Below are 22544 nucleotides of genomic sequence, written 5' to 3'. Positions count from 1 at the left end.
TGGAGAAGGAGCAATTGAGGACATCCTTAAAGTGTTCAGCGTAGCGCTCCAGGATCGTCTTTGGATCTGTGATAAGGTGCTGCCATCTGTGCTACAGAGTGCAGTGATACCACGAGAAGACGGTCCATAGACTGCCTTTAGGACCAGTGTAGAAGCACTTGAAATTATTTGTATCAGTTGCCTCCTGAATGTTTTCTGCTCTTGCTGCCCAACAGCTTTCTTTCATGGAAGGTAGTCTTAACTGTGCGAGTCTCCTAAGTTGCAGGTAAGAGGGGTGTTTGCTCGCTGACCCTCTATTGTCAATCCAGCAGAGATGAGCCATATGTATGGAGTTAAGTAAACCGTTGATCTTGGAGACGTTCCGGTAGATTCATTTGTTCCAAGGTGGCATCGAGATGATGCTGAAGCTGTGATTGCACATCGCTGAGGCTTTGTAGCAGGCTTGAGATGTTGCCTTCTCATGGGAGACTTGATCTTGAGTGACATTTTACTCCCAACAAGCCTGTGGTTGGACCAACAGTCGGAGCCTCTCATGACATGTGTGTGCTTGCCATCATGCCAGTCGTGTTGCCTGACAATGACAAAATCAATGAGGTGCCTGTGAACTTAATAAATCTTGTGAGTTGTGAATGTCAACAAAAGACCTTAATTTGTCTGATAAACAAAACGATTTGGGAGTTCATAATTACGCTTGTTTTCTGTAGCTCCTGTTCATAAAGATGAAACTAAAATTTCCCTCCTCTTCAAATTATTGTCAATTTAATCATACATCAACTCTTTGCTCAGATATCTAATAGTAACTCCAATGTATATTGATTTGTTCCATCCTTGTTTTGTTTTTTTCAATTAATGTACGGAAGGTTGTAAACTTTTCCAAGAACGTTACCAACTCGTTAAACTTTGCCTTCATTAGTTTTGAGGCTTGCTTCCAATAATTAAATAACCTCATATCTTGCCTCTTTCTGGCATTTTCACAGTTTAATGAATACCAAATTATTCCTCAATTTGTAGAAATTCTTATATTTCGCTTTTTTCCTGACGTTGTCTTCTTTATTCAGGTAAATATAAAGTATCAGCCATGGAGAGAGGTAGAATGTAATATATTAATCCTTGTTACTTTTAGTCCTTCTCCATACGTTATAAAAAATTTATTTTATGTCGGACATATTTATTTGCTGTTATCATACAGAGTCGTTAAACATCTTGCACTTGCGATATATTTTCACTATGATTGAACAAAGAGTTTTGATAATCACTATAAACCATTCTGGATCTGGAGTGAATCTTTTGAGGAAATGCCCTTCATAGTAAATGCCCTGCTGAGTGTGCTGAGAAAGGCAGTACTATTGTTGTGGTGTGGATGGAACCCAGAGTGCCCTGGGAAGTGCTCTCGTCTCATGCTCTCCCTTCCCCCAAGCTCCCCAGTGGCTGTGTTTGTCGCGTCTAACAGTCCTGTGTTGTGTCTCGTATATTTGTCTATGTTCAAGTGTGTGAGATGTATGTGTGGCAGCTCCACTATGAGCCTTAGATCCTGTTAAAAAATAATAGTTAGGCTTTTCGGAGAGCAACTTGTGATGTTGTACTGTGTTGGCCACAAAAATCATGGCCCGATGACAGTCTTTCAACAAACTGCTCAAAAACAACAATTGAACAATAATTTTCTCCGGTTGTTTTGCATACGAGTCTAGTGATACAACCGATTGATAAATACACCACCAACAACCTCTGACAGTGTAAAATCAGGGCAAAGTTACCTTAGAAAAAATCCACCATTTTATTAATTTTGCTTTTTTGGCCATGATTTTTTTTTTTCTGGTTCCTGGGTCTTCTGGTATTTGGATGTCCAGATAAAAGAGGTTCTACTGTATGTTGTGTTAGTTCTACAATCTTTTCAAAGACTCACTTTTTCATAAACACATTCAAATCCATCTGTTGGAAGAGAATGAGAATGAGACATTGCCCATCCCTTGAGACGGACGATTCGCATCATCGTAAATTAAATAGTTAGAAGGTTTCTTACAATTCCAATGTTTCAAATATCTATTACATTTTCCAGAGCTGCATGGGGAAAAAACTACTGAGGGTTCCAGCACATGTTGTGCATTGAAAACTTGTAGAGTTATTGCTTTTATGGTTCAGATACAGATACAGATAGGTATATAGATATAGATACAGATACAGATACAGATAGTTTTATTGCCATATGTAGCATCCATGAATATCACAGAATGCCATTGGAATTCTTTGAATATGAGTGATCTCAAATAAAAGTATAATTTGACAAAAAAGAAAAGCAGACATATAAAAATCAGGATTCATGGTTTAAAAGTCAGACCACACTAGGATAAAAGCTATTCCTGCAATGGATGATGGATGTTTTAATACTGTGGTACCAACAGCCAGAACATAGTGGTTGGAACATGTTAAATGCAGGATGACTAGAATCTTTAACAATATTTGAGGCTTTGGAAAAACATCTGGATGTGTAGATCACTTTGAGTGCAGGTAAATCAATACCAGTGATCCTCTGCGCAGCACAAACAACTCTTTCCAACAACTTGAGGTCGTGTGCAGTGATTTTTGCTGAACCAAACAATAATCAATCCCGTTAGAATACTTTCAATAACACTGTGGTAAAATGGTGGTGTGCTTTTCCCACAGTGGTTTAAGGATGTGTTGGACATTGAAAAGATGTGGAGGTATTGGCCTCACGGTGGTTACCTTTTGCCTGTGGTCCTGCGGCAGCACTGCCGGACCCCACATCCAAATATACACTTTATACCGGACTGTGGTGGCCTCAAAACAGCCTTCAATGCCAATGTGTGGTATCTGAAACCCTTACCCAGATTCTAAAGTACCTACACCCAAAATGTTGGGCCTATAGGTGCTACGGTTCGGCCGTGAAAGAGTAACAAAAACGAACGCACAAAGACTTGAAATTATTTATAAGATTGGCTTTTACATTTCTCTTTGAACTAGCCTGAGATATCCCACCTCTTTGAGATGATTCAAATTCAAATATCAACATCATATCTGTGGCAGTTAGTAATTCCAGCTTTGCTTTTGTCTTTTTAACCCACGTTCCATGCTGGTTCAGGTTATGTGAAGGTATGGAATGGATTTCGTTCATGTTGCTGGCAAAAAATGTAGTTCACTTTTCACTATTACCTTAGAATTTCACGATTACCTTTTTATTTCACCCACCTTTTTTTCCAGGATCGGTTTTGCCAGGTTTATGGGTAAATCACCCATCGACCCTTCTCCCCCTCCCTCTCCCCTCTCCCCCCCTCCTCTATGTATTTTGGATGTCGGTCTGAATATTACCTTCATTGACTTGATCTCTCACTTCTATCTTTATATTTCCATAAATAAATTGTTATATATCTTATTATATTATTATATTTCTCTTTTATTATTTATATTATTATATATATATTATATATCTTATTATATTTCTCAAGACAGAGGAGGGCCTTTGGCTTGAATTTTAATATCGTTCTTATGAATGATCTATTTATCCCTGTCTTTATTTCTTTTAAATCGTCAATAACAAACTTCTTATCAAACAAAGGAAGCTTTTAAGATATTTGAGTGTGTTTCAGTTTCTGTATGCTTCATATAATACCCTTTAACCCCCTATTGCAGACCTCGTTGAGTGCGTTTTGTGGCCCCTCTCTCATTTATTGTTTCATATTATTTTACTTTAAATGTTTCGAAAAATAGAATCTTGAGACATGTATATTCCATGATTTACAAAATGTTTTCTTATTTTTCATCTCTATTTGTATATGAAAAAAAATTATTGAAGAGTTAACACTTTTTTTTCTAAACTCTATTTACATATATTAATTTTTTTGGTACTTTTTTTGGTCTTGGAAAAGTCTTTTTGGTCTTTTCCACTCTTTATATTTAATAGTTTATGAAAGATAATATTTAGGGTCATTTCACCAACATGAGCTACAAAAATTATTATTATAAACTCTTGAGTCATAATATGGTGTGTTGAATTTTAAAAAGTATAAAATGAGGTTTCTGGCTTACCTAATAAAATGTATTGGCTGAATTTTTATGGCGTAGCCCATCGGGCAGAACCGTCTAGAACAGTGTTTGTCCGTCTGTATGTATGTATGTATGTCCCCTCAAACGTATACCAATCAGAGCTGAGAATCTGGTCACATGACAGGGTGATGTGATTACGTCTGATGTCATTACGGCGGTGCTGCAGCTGACTCTCCATGCACCGCCATTTTTATTTATATTCCGTTCATGCCGAACATATCGTCGAACCTGTCATATATCCCAATCGCCATGCTCTACCTTTACCTTTTTTTACTCAGTGTGAAACGCAAACAAACCGATTGTTAAAATGACCATCAAATATCGAAAGCATTGGCCAACAATACGATATGTATAGGCCTTAGGCGTTATGACTCACCATCCACTTTGGACAAATTAAACCCAGGTTTCTTAATACAGTGGTATCATTTCAGTAGTATCGTTTTCGTAATAATAATAATATTATAGTAAATATAACCATAACACTTTAATCCCAATGTCATGAATGTAAAGTTGGTGGATTGAAGCAGTGTAAAGGCGGAAGTAAGGAATTCACCTCGGTTTTTAAAAAATAATATAATTTTCGTAATAATAACATAACGTTATTATTATTGTAAATCTAATCGTAATACTAATCACTTTGTAGTGACTGCAAACGTACTGTAGGTTAAATATATATCTTGTATATATTAAAGTAGTGGCAGTTTTATGTCCGGCCGTCATTATGTATATGATGTCATTACGGCGTAAACACCCGCTCACTTCGAGAGCGGAAGGAAAGGTCATTCCTCTTTGGGGTATATAGACTACAGTCTCTCTATGGTCGGGTCTCAAGAACATTGGGTGTGTGTTCATTTACCAAGTTTCTTGTGGAGAGATCACCAAGTGGTTTAAGCATTCGAGCAAGCACTCCATTCAAAACCCTTAAGGAACGGCTTGCTTGGCAAGCGCTAGCTAGCTGCTTGGTAAATGAGCACACCTCCAACTCTTGTGGGGTATATAGATTACAGTACATCTTCGCTCAGTTCTGCAAGTAAAACTTACCTCATGGATGTGGGGATTCCTCCAAATTTCTTTGTTTAATGTTATAAACAGCATAAGCGACTGTTTAAAAAGCTAATCATGTGTGTTTGTGGTTTATAATATTTTACAAATCCGGCTACGCCGCTGTTAGACTTTTGGTCTTCTTTATTTTATGTTGTAGGCTCCAGGCACGGACTATATAGCCCTCATCGAGGCCAAGCCTTAAATAAAAGAAAAGAAAAGTGCATTATGAAAAGAGTATGATGAATTATTTTTTTTCAAACAAAAAATTCAAACATGAAGCTTTTTAAACATCATATAAGATTACTCAAGAAATATCTCCCAATATAATTGCTCCATTTTAAAATCACTGTATTGTACCAAAAGTTTATCCTTTCAAAAGACTGTGGTATATCTTATGTTGATGAGAACCAAACCTAAGACAAAGCCACCTCAACATCCTCACCAACGGTGTATATTCTATGATGCTGCATCAATTTGCTGGGGTCTCTTGGTTTGGCTCTCATGGTCATAAAATCAAGCTGTTGTACTTGTATTGTAAATTGTAAAATCTGATTTTACTTATTCAGCTTACAGTTTATAGACATCAACTTAAAACTTTTGTTGAAACACGTGTCGCAGCGGAGCCACAAGCTTTAAAGTCAAACTTCCTTTGCTATGTTTCAGGTGAGCAAGATCAGCCTTGTAGATCTGGCTGGCAGTGAGCGTGCAGATTCTACAGGAGCCAAGGGAACGAGACTAAAGGTTTGATATACTGACTGCAGTATATTTAATACATCAAAGTGTTAAGTGAATATCTTGAATTGAAGGTACAGAATTATAGAAGATTAGGGGCTGGGAGGATGGCCTAGAGGTGCACACACTTGCCTCTAAGCTGTCTGTCCTGGGTTTGAATCCCACCCCAGCTAAAAACTGTCATCCCAGTGTTTCACAGGCACTGTTTATTATGCTGTTCCTTGGATGGATGTTAAACGGGCATCCCATCTGCTAGCATTAGATGGTGGATGTTAATGATCCCACGGTGTTGTTTGCGCAGAGGAGGTGAGCTATAACCGGCACCCTGACCAAATTACAAATTCCTGCTCTAACCTAAGAGGGCATTGCATCAAAGCACAGCCAAGCCTTCAGCCAATGCTGCTACCCCGTAGCCTTGTGCACCATACGAAAGAAGAAGAGGAGCTTAGGAAAGATAGGTTAATATTTTAAGGTAGATAGCATTGTGTGGAAGTATAATGTACAATGTACTTGTGGTAATGTGATTTGTGCATGGTTGATGAAATTATGCCATTGTTCTAATTGGTGATACTATGCACATTCAATATTCCTCAACAACAGGAGGGAGCCAACATCAACAAGTCTCTAACTACACTGGGCAAGGTGATATCTGCCCTGGCTGAAATGGTAAGTATACAGTATTAAACAAGCACTGAACAACTCACTGTTTATTTTTCATTTGGCAAATTACTTAATGGAATTGTTAACGAGTCAATGAGATTGTTTACCTCATTGATACCATTCATTAACCCGTTAATTAAACTTTGAGGCTGACAAAGGAACTGGTTTATCGAATATTGCTACTCGTCTCAAAGCATCTTAGTTCGAGTTACATATTACTTCATTTGCCACAACCTAAAAATGGCCGAATCCAGACTTTTTTTTGTAAAAAAGAAAATAGTATTTTTTTTTTGTAAAAAAAAAATAGTATTTTTTAAACTATTTTTTACTGTACAGTGTACAGTGTAAAAAGTTTTATCTTTTCCTTTCGTCTTATTTCCCTGGAGAAGATTACGGTTGGACTCCATTCTCCTCCTCTTCGTCATTCAAGCGTTTGCCTTGCTCTATATATCTTTCTGTTACTCCCATTTTAATGACAACAATACTAATATTAAGACTAACAAATGCTGTAGCATACTGGCATGGCGTTAATCTCATGGAAGCTCAAAGTTGATTCACACTGTACACTAAGGTCTGATTCACACTGTACATTTGGCTAAGGAAATGTTCGGTGATCTTCTCTCAATTAACCGTTTTGTGAATCATGTTACTGTGCAACAGTTGTTCATTCAGAAGTAATTTTGAAATGTCGTGTAAATAAAATGATGCTTCTGTTTGGTTGGAGATGGCGGCAAAAGTGTCTTGACATATGTAGTTTTCAGTTTGTATTATTGATTGTTCTGGCATCCCTGATGTTAAACCACCTCTGGTTTCCTCATAATGCTTTCTTCAGGATTCTGGAACTACGAAGGTAAAGATAAGATGGGTGTGTTTGTCTCTGTGCTGTTCTTTGTTTACAAATGGTATGTTTCCATGCAAAACTCTCATGAAACACAGTACTATTTTACTGGCACTACTTTCCGGGGGTTTTTTGGGGTTTTTTTGCAATCACTTAGGGATAAAATTGTGTTTTTTAAAATCTTCACCACAAACCAGTTTCCATGTCATACATTAGTGCTGACATGGCTTGTGCATATCATTTTAGTGGCACAAATTTTTGGATGAAAACCCCAAAAAGACTGGCACAAACAGTGTTCATATTGAGTACTCGTGGCCTGGGGTTGGCAGGATAGTTCAGAGGTTTGCACACTCACCTTTAAGCTGTCTAGCCTGGGTTCGAATCCCAACCCAGCTGTAAACTGTCAGTTTGGTGTTTCACAGGCAGGGCGATTCATCAATGTGTGTGCCGTCCCTCAGATGGACGTTAAACTAGGAGTCCCATCTGCCAGCATGGGTTGGTGGACGTTAAAGATTCCATGGTGTCCTTCACAAAGAGTAGGGGAGTATTGCCAGAACCATGCCAAATTCCAAATTCCTGCCCTAACTAGGTGAACATCAGGCCTGGCCAGGCCGGTTCGTGAAAGACCGAGGCCAAGCTTCCCCTGGCCGACCCCACAAGGTGTGATAATAGTGGCAGTTAAAGAGCAACAACAACAAACCAGCGATAACCTGTCATCTTTGTATTTCACATGCCCGGCGAGCCATCATTGTGCACACAGTCCATCGAATGGACGTGAAGCCGCAGGATCAGTCTGCTAGCAATTGGTGGTGGATTTAAATTATTATCCTATGGTGCTTTTTGTGAAGAGGAAGCAAGTTATCCTCGGCACCCTAGTCGGATTCCTGCTCCTTCTATCGAGTATCCTGCATCAATGTGGTGACCTGTCCAGGGTTGGTTCTTGCCTCGAAACATTTCTCAACCAGTTGTGATACGCCCTGGAGCCCTTAATGACGACGAGCCTCCAATAGATATAATAACTGTTATTAATTTCCCTTGACCTGTCCATAATCTTCCAATCATGACTGGCCATCTCATTTACCTTATTAAATTTCCATCATATCCCTCGTTTAGAATTAAATTGATAATACGATTGATCAACCACATCAACGAGGATCCACCAACCTAACAGCCTAGATGCTGAGCTGTCTATAAATGTCTGATTTGTACCATCAGGCCAGCAGCAATTCTCAGATATGGGATTACGTGTAGCTTATAAAGCTTCAGTGTTGTTGTGCGAGATGTAGCCTTAAGTAAAGGCTTACAAGAAGATAAATATGCTATAAGGGATTTGAAGACACTTCCACGTCTCCTCTAACCCCTTTGACAGATTTCATGGGATGATGTAGAATGTAGATGGAGATGATGACGAAGATTGTAGTGTTAGTTGAGAAGAAGTTGATGTCCTTGCAAGAAATGGCCAAAGATTCAGAATGGACCATCAAGACCTTGCGAGTTAGGATTATATTTTGAATCGCAACCTGACACAGTAATAGGTCTTTCATGTCTGATAGTCCCTTTTGAGGTTCCTGAAAATCTGGTGTAAACATTTTAGAGAGAGGAATCTATCTCGGGGATAATTTTGCACCAATATCACAATTTTACCAAAATGACGATGACCGATATTTACATGCCAAAATTATCCAAAACTGACAGATTACACAACACCAGGCAATTTGTACAAGTTAGCCAATGCAATTTTATTTTTAGGACATTAGCAACAATTTCAAAACAATCTAAATCTGTTGACACTTGTATGTGCATGGCCTAGCAACAACAACGAGCATCAGACCAACCCAAATCTATCAGCACTTTTAATTGTATGAAATACCAACTGGAGCAAAATTGCTCTCAGGAACCAGGTTATTCCTCTTCTCATCATAAGTGTCTCCAGCAGTTGAAAACAACCTTTGTGAAGGGACAGAAGTTGGCGGTGCAGAAGGGTATCTTTTGGCTAGACGAAACAGAAAATCGACACGTTTTCAGACCACGACCTATTAAATGGAATAAGATTCCACCACCTCTTGGTTTGTGTATTGGGATAAGGATCTTATCCCATTAAATGGGATAAGAATACCCAGCAATGTACTTCCCCACCTCTTGGTTTGTGTATTCGCTGCTTGAATCTCTTAGTTCCTATAAAATGCCTGAAAAGTGATTCAAGAGCTCTGTTCTTGGATGTTTGGGAGAACCAGGAAATTAATCTGAGGATTGCTGATTGCCTTGAACAAGTGGCACTTTTTCATCCAGTTGCCATCTTGCATTGGTTCACTGTCCAGGTGAGCTGAAAAACTCGTCTTTGAATATTTGATCAAGTAAGATGGCAAGTACAATAATGTTGTTTTCTTTAACATCATGGTACTGTCTGAGTGAGTTTAGCTTCTTCTTCATTGTCTGTAATCCACAGTCATCATTATGCTTCTCAAGAGTTCTCCTAAGACATCTAATTAATGGAATGATGATGGAGACAAATGCTTGATTGGAAGAAACGGATCATGCAATTTCCTCAACACGAATAGCATAGCGACAATCTTAGTAGCCAGGTCAAGCTGCTTAGTTGTAAGTTGGAGATTATTGTGCTTGGTTGAATATGCAGCAAGGCCCATCTTTGTTCTAGAATACTTTGTAGCATATAAAGGGTTGAATAACACTGAGTTGGTTCATATTGGTTTGGGTGATGCACAGGGAGGCCCAAGTTATGTTGTATCTGTTTAAGTTGCATGAAGGCTGAAGTGGACTACGTGAAATGCCCTACCATCTGTCTGCAGGTAGTCAGAATGTCAATAACAGCTCTTTCTGACAGCATACCATCATGTATGATCAATCGAAGTGTATGAGCAAAGCAACCCAGATCTGGAAATGAGCCGTCCCTCATATCCTTAGCCATGCCGCCCACATTGTCATGCAGAATGACGTGAAGCTGCTGTCTCTTCATATGCTTTTCTTCAAACATCTCAACATATCTGGGAGAATGATACTCTCTTGTGTGAGAGGCAGGGAGATTGCAGTACAGCAGATTTCCTTTCAAAGGAATCTGTCAGCCAATGTGCTGTTAACCTCAAGAAGGAGTCACTGTCTATCCCGGTACAACAAATGTTGGTTGAGAAAGTAACCCAGGAAATGTTGCAAAGTTGATTTCGCATTTGTTCACTGTCCTCTGACTTCACACCCTCTTAACTTCAGGGGGGCAATCGTCTGTCGTATAGCACCTACTAGGAAGATAGTAGCCTGGTTTGAGTTCCTTCAACAAACTTAAAAAATCATCCGTCATCCACGATCAAGAATGGTTGACAATCTTGTGCTATAATTTTACCGATTCAATGGTGAATACACTCAGCTATAGGATCATTGATATCCCAGTCACACATGATCTGTGCTGTCTTCCAGTGACAACTGTCCCTTTCTTGTTTTCTCTCCATCTTTGGCTGACTCATTGGCTTTCAGCACCTCCTCGTATTTGTGGAAGTTTGGTTGTTTGTTGCTCAAAATGAAGCACAAGGTTTATTATATTGAGTTTTTCTTGTCTTTTCTCCATGTGAAATGAATTGTTAACCTTAGATAGGTGTACCCCCCTGGGTATATCCATTCTGTATGGATGGGGAATACCCATGGGTACACCTATATAGGGTTAACAAGTGTTGCAGACAGCAAACCTTCCAGTGTCTTACCCTAAAGTGAAGAAGCCCCAGATGTCTGAACGTTTCTTTCTCTCCTTCTTGGTTCTTCCAATCTATAATGCGCATGCTCTATTATCGGTTTCAGAATGTGTCGTCATTACCAATACTGATATTCCACTAAGGAATCAATATAGGCTTGTTACCAATAGCCAATATGATTATCGGCGTGACACTACTTGGGGAATATTCAACTATTACCTGGACGTAAATAATGGCAAACAGTAATGCCAAGTTTTTATATGTGACTACCATAAAGCACCTTTGTTAAGTGATAGCTGACAAGTTGAAAGGAAATAATTCAGCCTTTCAGTAAGCTCTTCAGTGTTTCCGCATGTTTGCTCGCCCTTATTGTGTCAGCGGTGAGGCGTGGGTTTTGTCAACCATGACGACAAGGTCAACATAAAGGAAATGGATGAAGTCGTTAACAGTGGAACTGGAAATGGCTGGATGCAGAAATATAGTATTTTTGTGTGTGGTATGCATGGAAATTCACAAATCCCATGACCACTTAGTTTGAAAGCTAATAGATGTTAGTTTAGCTATCCAATGTATTTTGTGCACGTTTTTGGCCATGAACAAGCATTTACTGAACATTGTTACTTCTACAATGCACATTTTGAGTCTGGATTGTCTCTATAGCAGAGCAAGAAGAAAAAGAAGACCGATTTTATTCCCTTCCGTGACTCAGTTCTCACGTGGCTCCTACGGGAGAACCTGGGTATGACTCCTTTTGTTTTCTTGTAAATAATTTTATGTGCATTGGCTGCTCAGTTGCAGTATTATGCATCTCAAGGTGGCACTGTCCTTTAATAGTAAATGTTTGTCTTGTTCCTCCAGGTGGTAATTCTCGCACTGCGATGGTGGCTGCATTGAGTCCTGCTGACATTAACTATGATGAAACATTAAGCACACTCAGGTACTTAAGTGGGGAAAATAATTTTAAATTGTTGGAAGTGATGTCTTTTTGTTATATATTCAAATTGTGGTCCTATTAGGCATAACACTTTTTGCATTTTAATATTTTAGTATTATCTGTTGTGATTTTGCCTCTCCTATTCGTAGACATACCATAACCTTCAGGGTATACTAAGGTACATTTTTACAATGCAGGTTGATTCTGTTTCTTGAAGTTTTCGTGTTTTTCATTTCGTCATGATGTGTACACCCTGCCAATTCAATAATGTTATGCAAGAGATAACTATCAAAAACTTATAATTGCTATAAATGATCCTTTGTGAATTTTTCACTTTGCATCCCTTTGTATCAAACTAATGTATGCTGTAAAGAAGTAAATGCAACTTCAGTGAATAAACCAGTGATTTATGTAGACGTTGTCTTGTCTTGCGTTTGTGGGTGCACATTCGGGTATATAACATCACGTTTTTCAAAAGTCAATCAGGAACACTTGTTGGCAAGCTATGGCTGCCCCCACAGAAATTGCTAGAAAATATATTGATGCTTGTATTATCATATTAATATTATGACTATTCATATGATCTGGTATTCTATGTGTGGGGTGAGGGAGTGTGTGTGCTGGTAAATCTTGTTTTTGTGTTTTCGTGGAATGAACATGGCTGGGTGTGTGCCCAGGTTTGACATGGTGACGTGTGGGTTGTGTGATTGGTGGAGTTTCCGTTTGATGTTTTACATGTGTGGGCATGGTATTTGGGGCCGAGCGATTAAAACACAAAAACAAGAACTGGACCAGCACCCCTCCCCCCCCCCCTCCCCCCCCCCTCCACATACCTCCGCCTGACTGAACAGTTTACCCCCCAAATATTAGGCCAGATATGAATCCATACCTGAACCACCCTCTAATTGGCTTGTTCTTGTCACCTACCCAACTCATCCACCAAGTTTTGTCATAATACATCCACAACCTGATGAGATATAAAGCTATATATATTATATATACAGTCTATATATGGTGGTCCAGAAATCCTGGGCACATTTTGAAGAACGATACCTGCAACAAACAACTACGTTTATTATTGTTCTTTGGTGCCAAACAAAATATGATTACTCGTAAATGGATGTGACCGCTTCAACACGCACAGGCTTCACATGATACACAACAGGGTAAGGTGCATCATGTGATACGCAACAGGGTGAGGTGCATCACGTGATATGGATCGGGGTGAGCTTCGCTCACTGTGCTGCACGCGTTTGTCTTTGCATTAGTTCAGTTCATTGTGAATTAGACACTAATATGACAGAGAATATCATGAGACAGAAAATTCGTGCTGTACGCTTGTATTCTGAATTTGGAAATTCGGCTGAAGTTCACAGACAACTTGTCAAAGAATGTGGCGCCGACGCAATTGACAGAAGAACCATCAGCAAAATAAATAAGCAGTTTGATGAAACTGGCAGCATTTTTCCAAAACAGTCACCAGGTATGCCTCGTACTGTTCAAACTGAGGAAAGCAGAGCAGTCATTCAACAACAACTCAACAGTAACGCACCATTATCAATTTGTCGTTTATCAAACGTCACCAACATAAGCCGATCATCGATTCGAGGAATACTAAAAGACCTTAATGTGAAACCATACGTACCCAGATTAATTCACCAACTATCTGAGGATGATTTTGACAGGCACATTGAGGCATGTGAGACAATGCTTGGGTTAATGGATATGAACAATGATTTGCAGAACAGGATCTTGTGGTCAGATGAATCCAAGTTGACTTTATCTGGTTCTGTGAGTCGTCATAACAGCGTGATATGGGCAGTAGACAACCCACGATTTACTGTTGAGCACAACGTCCATTATCAAGCTAATGTGTCCGTCTGGGCAGACATTTCTTCTGGAGGCTTTGTTGGACCAATATTTTTCGAAGAAAATGTGAATGCTGCAAATTACCTTCTAATGTTGGAGCAGCATGTATTTCCACTCAATGATGGCCAAATGTGTTTCATGCATGATGGTGCGCCTGCTCATTATGCTGCCAGTATATGCCAGGCCGTTGATTTGAACTTTACAGACAAATGGATTGGCCGTCGTGGTCCAGTTGAATGGCTGCCGCAGTCTTGTGATTTAACACCCTTTGATTTCTTCCTTTGGGGTTTCCTCAAACACCCTCAGAGACTTGAAACAATTCATCCGTAATGAGACTGCTGCCTTAACGACTGAAACATGCAGAACTGTGTGTCAGAGTGTTTCATCACGGCTGCAGCTGTGCATAGACAATGAAGGGAAGCAGTTTGAACATTTGAATTGATCTGTTTCATGTATATTAGACTGATTAGACTGTTTAACGAGTAATCATGTTTTGTTTTGCACCAAAGAACAATAATAAACTGAGTTGTTTGTTGCAGGTATCGTTCTTCAAAATATTCCCAGGGTTTCTGGACCACCCTGCATATACATATATATATATATATATATATATATATATATATATATATATATATATATATATATATATATATATACATACACACACACACACACACACACACACACACACACACACACACACATATATACAGTCACGTGAAAAAGTAAGTACACCCCAAGTTTTGACCTTTTCAACATATTTCAACATACAGCTATTTGATCTTCATGTCAACAATATTGATAGATAAAAGTAATATAATCTATCTATAATTCCAGTAATCTCTGTCTGTCTGTACGTTTGTCTGTGACCGCTGTTTCTCGACAACCACGGGTCCGATATACTTTTAACTTGCCAGGTATATTGCTGGGGACCCGAGGATGTGCCTTTTCAAGGTTTCATATTAATCGGACAATTACTTACCGAGCTATGTCCAAAAAACGATTCAACCAATCAGAGAGCAGCGAACGATCGCGTGTGCCGAACGTGGCGGGCACACTCTGCCTCGGATGGCACATTTGAGAGCGTATTCATTTATTTCACGTTTGCAAACTATGTTGGCGTTAAACTATGTTTTACAACTAATAAAAACGAATTTGCGATTCATTCGCTTTCCTGCGCGTTTGTGCACGCGATGGCGATTTCTTTACCAAACTCCGGAAGCCGTTCGCTTTGGACCAAACCATTGCATGTAAATAGAGGGGGGGGGGATTGTCACCACTCGCAAGCCGTTCGCTTTGGACCAAACCATTTCATGTAAATAGAGGGGGGGGATATAATTTTAGATATAGATATAGTACGGGCATGCCCTAGTATAACAAATGTCATGAAACATTTACATTTTGTAGTCCATTGTATAATTTAAATAAACATAAATACAAATTTCGCAGGTGGAAAAAGTAAGTACACCCCTACATTTATCACGACTTCAAATACCTAAAATTAGAATCAGGTGCACCAGCTCAGGTGCAAATGATTAGAACATCGTTGGAGAGGATCTTGGAGGAACCTGTCTTATTTAAACCTCAGACATTTAGTTTGGTTTGCTCTTTGTTGTTGAAGTGTGCGGCGTCACCATGCCTAGATCAAAAGAGCTCTCTGAGGCCTTCAGAAAGAAGGTTATAGATGCCTACGAGTCTGGGAAGGGATTTAAAAAGATCTACAAACAATTTGAAATCAATTATTCGACTGTCCGGAAGATCATCTACAAGTGGAGAAGATTCCAAACAACTGCCAACTTGTTCAGGCCAGGCCGCCCCTGCAAGTTCAGCCCGAGAGCAGACCGCAAGATGCTGAAAGAAGTCTCTAAGAACCCCAGAATGTCATCATGGGACCTGCAGGTAGCTCTTGCAACTGTTGATGTCAAAGTGCATGAGTCTACCATGAGAAAGAGGCTGCACAAATTTGATCAACATGGGAGGTGTGCCAGGAGGAAACCTTTGCTGTCCAGAAAGAACATCAGGGCAAGACAAAAGTTTGCCAATGAACACCTAGGCAAAGACCAGCACTTCTGGAACAATGTGCTCTGGACAGATGAGTCAAAGGTAGAGCTATTTGGCCACAGTACCAGAAGACATGTTTGGCAAAAACCAAAGACAGCATTTGACCACAAGAACCTGATACCAACTGTATAGCATGGTGATGGAAATATTATGGTTTGGGGCAGCTTTGCTGCATCAGGGTCTGGGCAGCTCACCATCATATAATCCACTATGAATTCTTCATTGTACCAGAGGGTGCTTGAGGATAATGTGAGGCCATCTGTCGGAGAGGTATAGCTCAACTGAAGGTGGACCTTGCAACATGACAATGACCCTAAACATACCAGTAAATCCACCAATTAAATGGCTGAAAAGAAAGAAATGGAGGGTTCTGGAATGGCCAAGTCAAAGCCCGGATCTAAATCCCATCGAGATGTTGTGGTTGGATTTTAAACGAGCTGTGCATGCAAGAAACCCCTCAAACATCGCACAGCTGAAAGAATTCTGCATGGAGGAGTGGGCAAAAATTTCTCCCAGTCGATGTCAGAGACTGGTAGACAGTTATAAGAAACGCCTACTTGAGGTTGTTTCTGCCAAAGGGGGCAATACCACCTATTAGAGCCAAGGGTGTACTTACTTTTTCCACATGCGAAATTTGCATTTATGTTCATTTAAATTATACAATGGACTACAAAATGTAAATGTTTCATGATATTTGTTATATTATATTACCTTTATCTGTCAATACTACTGTGTTCAAAAAGTATCCGACCTTTATTTTTCGTGCGTAAAAAAGAAGAAGCTAGGGAGGCGTTGATTGGTGCACGTATGTAGGCGATCCTAATGCACACGCGTGAATTTTTTCACACCTGCAGAAGCTGTCATTCGACGGCAGACCGCCGATGAGTGAGGACATGTAAGTGAGCGCCGTCGGATTTTCGTTTTTGACAAAGTGATGGAAAAACTTGAACAACGCTACTGCATCAAATTTTGTGTAAAGCTTGGCGTTTCCCAAGGGGAAACGATCCGCAAGATTCAACACCGTTCATTCCATTATGAAGGAGGATTTGGGCTTCAGGAGAATCTCAGCGAAGTTCGTACCAAAGCTGCTAACGATTGAGCTGAAGCAACTCCGTTTGGAGATCGCACAGGACATGCTGGAGACTGTGAACAGCGATCCCAGCTTCCTCAACACAGTGATCACTGGCGATGAGTCCTGGGTTTATGGGTACGACCCAGAAACCAAGTTGCAGTTTTGATGCAAGTTTGATGAAACACAAAATTTGATGCAGTAGCGTTGTTCAAGTTTTTCCGTCATTTTGTCAAAAACGAAAATCCGACGGCGCTCACTTACATGTCCTCACTCATCGGCGGTCTGCCGTCGAATGACAGCTTCTGCAGGTGGGAAAAAATTCACGCGTGTGCATTAGGATCGCCTACATATGTGCACCAATCAACGCCTCCCTAGCTTCTTTTTTTTTACGCACGAAAAATAAAGGTCGGATACTTTTTGAACACACTACGTATTGTTGAAATGAAGATCAAATAGCTGTATGTTGAAATATGTTGAAAAAGTCAAAACTTTACATGGGGTGTACTTACTTTTTCATGTGACTGGATATGTATATATTATTTATATGTATGTATATATATATATATATATATATATATATATATATATATATATAACACACACACACACATATATATATATATATATATATATATATATATATATATATATATATATATATCGGAACATAATTTCTAAACACACCTGGTCACAAGTGTGTCTCACTGACCGGGTCTTCAGTCGAGGTCCTCAGCATCATCCCGTTAAGGTGGGCCAGCAGGGGCACATATGCCTCCACATGCAGCAGCTACACCTGGATGCATACATACCCCACCCCCAGCCAGTGAGAATACAGACTACAACAACAAAACCACCTCCACTCCCAGAATCCACAGCTCCTCACCCACTCACTCACACACACAAAAAAAGCCACAACTGTCCAACCGACCACCTACCCTTACAACATACACTACTCGAGCAAAAACACATTCATGCAAAACCACACTTACTCCTGCAAGACACACACACACACACACACACACACACACACACACACACACACACACACACACACACACACACACACACACACACACACACACACTCACACACACACACACTCACACACACACACACACACACGCACAACCACCACCCAGAACCTCATCAACCTACACCGTTTGACGTGCCTTCATAAACTCCTTCCAAATCCAAAGTGAGCCTTTCAAGGAAACCTGGGCCACTCTGTCACACATCCTCCTTCTTTCTGTCCCACACACTCCAAGCCAAGCCCCACCTCAAAGCCAATATATCCTCTACACCCCACCTCAAATTGCTGACATGAAAGTCGCCAACCCTTCTCCCGACTCAGAATCCACTCAGTTCATGCTCCACCGTTCCCAAACCTCCACACAAAGAACATCTTCCCTCCTGCAACAACCCCCACAATCTCAAGTTTACTGGTGATGGAAGCACATCATACGTTGCCTGCAACAGGAAACAACATTATTGGCTCCATCCTCCAAATCTCTTGCCACTTCAATGTCCTCACTTTCACACCTTCCCACCGTATCCAAGCACCTTGCTGTGCCTGTCCAGCGGCTTTCACATATCTCCCCTCCTCCTCCTTTCTTCTCACCTCACTCTCAACCATCTTCCTCCTCTCTTTCACACATGCCTTTCCCCATCGCTCATGCTTCATCCACCCCAAGCCATGCTTCCCATGCTGTACCATCCCCATGACCTCCTCCTGTTGCAACCGCTCCTCCATCTCATCCACCTCTACTCTTACATTCCACTTCCTACTTCCCTTCTTCTCTGGGACAGCATTCTTTTCCACTGAATCACTCGAATCCTGCAACATCATGAACTCCCGCACCCGCACCACCTTAAACTCCTCCATTAAAGATGACAAGGGAAACCAGAGTTTTCCACTCTGACTCTGATGTTATAATGACTCTAATGTTATATATTTTATATACATATATATAAATATATCCTTTTCGCAGAAAGACAGCATTCTTCACCACTGAATCACTCGAATCCCTCACCATCATGAACTCACGCACCCGCACCCTCGCACAGACAGACGGGTGAAAACATAACCTCCATCCACCTTCGGTGGCGGAGGTAATAAACATTTTCATTTGCACATAATATGATTTATTGATGCTATGTTACTGTGATCCAGGTATGCAGATCGTGCCAAACAGATCAAGTGCAATGCAGTGATAAACGAGGATCCCAATGCTAGGCTTATCCGTGAGCTAAAGGATGAAGTAGCAAGGCTCAAGGAACTTATCATGGTGCAAGGACTTGGGGACATTGTCGATCGTAAGTTTTTTTTCATGAACTTCCTATCCCCATTGAGTCTTGAGATGTTCTCAAGTTATTTAATCCATCTTACTCTTGCAGTAATCTTTTATATGGAGAACATTAAAATGTTGAATCTAAAAATATAAAAAAGGAAAGTTGTGCTCTCTTGATTATCTGCATTACTGACCTTGTGATATTAAGTAGCAAAGCCTTGATAAAGTTTAAAGAGTTAAGTAGAAACAGCAACCTATGTATAAAGGGACGATGTAGACAGTAACAAATCAGTGGGAAAAATCGGGAAATTTCTGTGTTTGTAGCAATACTGTGAACAGCGTACCGGCAAGTTAAGGAACTTGACAGCAAAATAGTAGGGATCTGTTCAGCTCATCACTTTAGCCTCGGATAAGGGCCAACTTAGCCCAGTTTCAGCAGAAAGGATGGGATTGTTGAAGTTAGAACAGATGTTAGCAGAATTTTTCATCGTGAGTGAAAGAAATCCTGAGACTACAGTTCTAGTGTGTCAGCTGCTCAAGGAAATGGTCATGTCTTTGCCACACAGAACCATTTCGAAAAATGATCCGTAATACTTGTAATCATGTTACGATTGGAATTGCTCCCATTGCTAAAAGATTGCATTGTAATCTCTGTTGGCCTGTCCAAGCACCAAGAATGGCTTGGCCACATTCCTGGAATCTAGTGATATTGTAAGACTGCCGCACTGTTACTGTAAGCTTGGTAAATTGTTGCTAGACAGAAATTCTGTCTATATTTGCTGACAGTTGTTGCTGCACATGGAATGCATGCAACGAGGAAGGCTGACAACTCCTTCTTAAAACATCCACCCTCGGCATAAGGGATTCGTAAAAATAATTAAATTAGGATATATAACAAATGTCATGTAAGTAATCATTTTGTTAATGGAGAATGCTTAAAGTTGTCTGGGCATGACAAGTTTTTACTTATTATGTCCTCATAATTAGATAACAATGCTGATACTGCAGATGTGAGTATTCTGCTGCGCTGTTTTTCCTTCTCACAGATTTCCATTTTTTTGTGGTTCACTTGCATTTCTGGTGAGGCATCTCCAACACATTCTGTTGACTTGTCCCGTGGCAGGGAAGTTGACAAGAGCACAGTGAGCTCCGTCATTAGGAAATGAAAAGAATATGGAACTACCCAGACTCTTCCTAGAGCTGGCCGTCTGATCAAACTGAGCAACCAAGCAAGAAGGACCTTGGTCCAAGAACCCAATGACCACTCTGATCATACTACAGAGTTTCTTGGCTGGGATGGGAGAAACTTCTGGAAGGACAACAGTCTCTACACCCCTTCACAAATCTCGGCTTTATGGGAGAGTGGCCAGAGGGAAGCCATTCCTGAGAAAAGGACACATGACAGCACGCCTGGAGTTCCCTGAGAAATACTCTGAGAGCATGAGGCACAAGATTATGTGGTTTGATGTAATGAAAATGAAACTCTTTGGTTTCAATGCAAAGCGCTATGTCTGGTGGAAACTGAGCACAGCTCATCACCTATCAAACAACCTTTCTACCGTGAAGCATTGCGGTGGCAGCATCGTGCTGTGGGGATGCTTTTCAGTGGCAGGGACTGGGAGACTTGTAAGGATAGAGGGAACAATGAATGGATCCAAATACTAGCAAATCCTTGAGGAGAATCTGCTTCAGATTTCAAAAGAACTTCGACTGCGGCAAAGATTTACGGTCCAACAGGAAAACAATGACCCCAAGCATACAGCCAAAGCAACACTGGAACGGCTTCAGAATAAGAACGTGAAAGTCCTTGAGTAGCCCAGGCAAAGCCCAACTTGAATCCCATTGAGAATCTGTGGAAAGACTTGAAGATTGCTGTTCACCGACGCTCCCCATCCAACTTGACAGAGATTGAGCAAATCTGCAAGGAAGAATGGGAGAAACTCCCCAAATCCAGATGTGCAAAGATGATACAGGCACACCCAAGAAGACTCAAAGCTATAATTGTTGCCAAAGGTGCTTTTACAAAGTATTGACGAAGGGGGTTGAATACTTGTGTAAATTCTATATTTCTGAAATTTCATTTTTACTTTGTTAAAAAAAGATCCACTGATATTATGGGGTATTATGTCGAAATCAGTGACAAAAAAATCAATTTCATCCATTTGAATATTTTGGCCTGTAACACAACAAAATGTGCAAAAGTCTCAAAGGGTGTGAATATGTCTTTCTGAAGGCACTGTATATACAGTCACGTGAAAAAGTAAGTACACCCCATGTAAAGTTTTGACTTTTTCAACATATTTCAACATACAGCTATTTGATCTTCATTTCAACAATATTGATAGATAAAGGTGATATAATACAACAAATATCATGAAACATTTACATTTTGTAGTCCATTGTATAATTTAAATAAACATAAATGCAAATTTCGCATGTGGAAAAAGTAAGTACACCCTTGGCTCTAATAGGTGGTATTGCCCCCTTTGGCAGAAACAACCTCAAGTAGGCGTTTATTATAACTGTCTACCAGTCTCTGACATCAACTGGGACAAATTTTGGCCCACTCCTCCATGCAGAATTCTTTCAGCTGTGCGATGTTTGAGGGGTTTCTTGCATGCACAGCTCGTTTCAAATCCAACCACAACATCTCGATGGGATTTAGATCCGGGCTTTGACTTGGCCATTCCAGAACCCTCCATTTCTTTCTTTTCAGCCATTCCTTGGTGGATTTACTGGTATGTTTAGGGTCATTGTCATGTTGCAAGGTCCACCTTCGGTTGAGCTTCAACTTTCCGACAGATGGCCTAACATTATCCTCAAGCACCCTCTGGTACAATGAAGAATTCATCGTGGATTATATGATGGTGAGCTGCCCAGGCCCTGATGCAGCAAAGCTGCCCCAAACCATAATAATTCCACCACCATGCATTATAGTTGGTATCAGGTTTTTGTTGTCAAATGCTGTCTTTGGTTTTCGCCAAACATGTCTTCTGGTACTGTGGCCAAATAGCTCTACCTTTGACTCATCTGTCCAGAGCACATTGTTCCAGAAGTGCTGGTCTTTGCCTAGGTGTTCATTGGCAAACTTTAGTCTTGACCTGATGTTCTTTCTGGACAGCAAAGGTTTCCTCCTGGCACACCTCCCATGTAGATCAAATTTGTGCAGCCTTGGTCGACTCGTACACTTTGACATCTACAGTGGCAAGAGATACCTGTAGGTCCCGTGAGAACATCCTGGGGTTCTTAGAGACTTCTTTCAACATCTTGTGGTCTGCTCTCGGGCTGAACT

The 22544-nt window shown here is 40.3% G+C and overlaps 1 protein-coding gene across 2 annotated transcripts in view; it reads left to right on the top strand.

Moving 5' to 3' along the window:
- The window catches only part of LOC144888127 (kinesin-like protein KIF1C), a 270641-nt gene that overhangs the window by 217042 nt on the left and 31055 nt on the right, over positions 1-22544 (top strand). For both annotated transcript variants that reach the window (XM_068112313.2, XM_078775707.1), the window contains exons 8-12: positions 5767-5844; positions 6436-6501; positions 11689-11767; positions 11887-11965; positions 19135-19277. In XM_068112313.2, the coding sequence (XP_067968414.2) occupies positions 5767-5844; positions 6436-6501; positions 11689-11767; positions 11887-11965; positions 19135-19277 (445 nt within the window). The remainder of the gene's footprint in view (positions 1-5766; positions 5845-6435; positions 6502-11688; positions 11768-11886; positions 11966-19134; positions 19278-22544) is intronic.

Source organism: Myxine glutinosa, chromosome 4, assembly GCF_964187855.1.
Source record: "Myxine glutinosa chromosome 4, kmMyxGlut1.1, whole genome shotgun sequence".
In the NCBI taxonomy this organism is placed as follows: domain Eukaryota; kingdom Metazoa; phylum Chordata; class Myxini; order Myxiniformes; family Myxinidae; genus Myxine; species Myxine glutinosa.
Note: the sequence above shows the minus strand (reverse complement) of the source record. Positions and strands in the feature narration are given on the sequence as shown.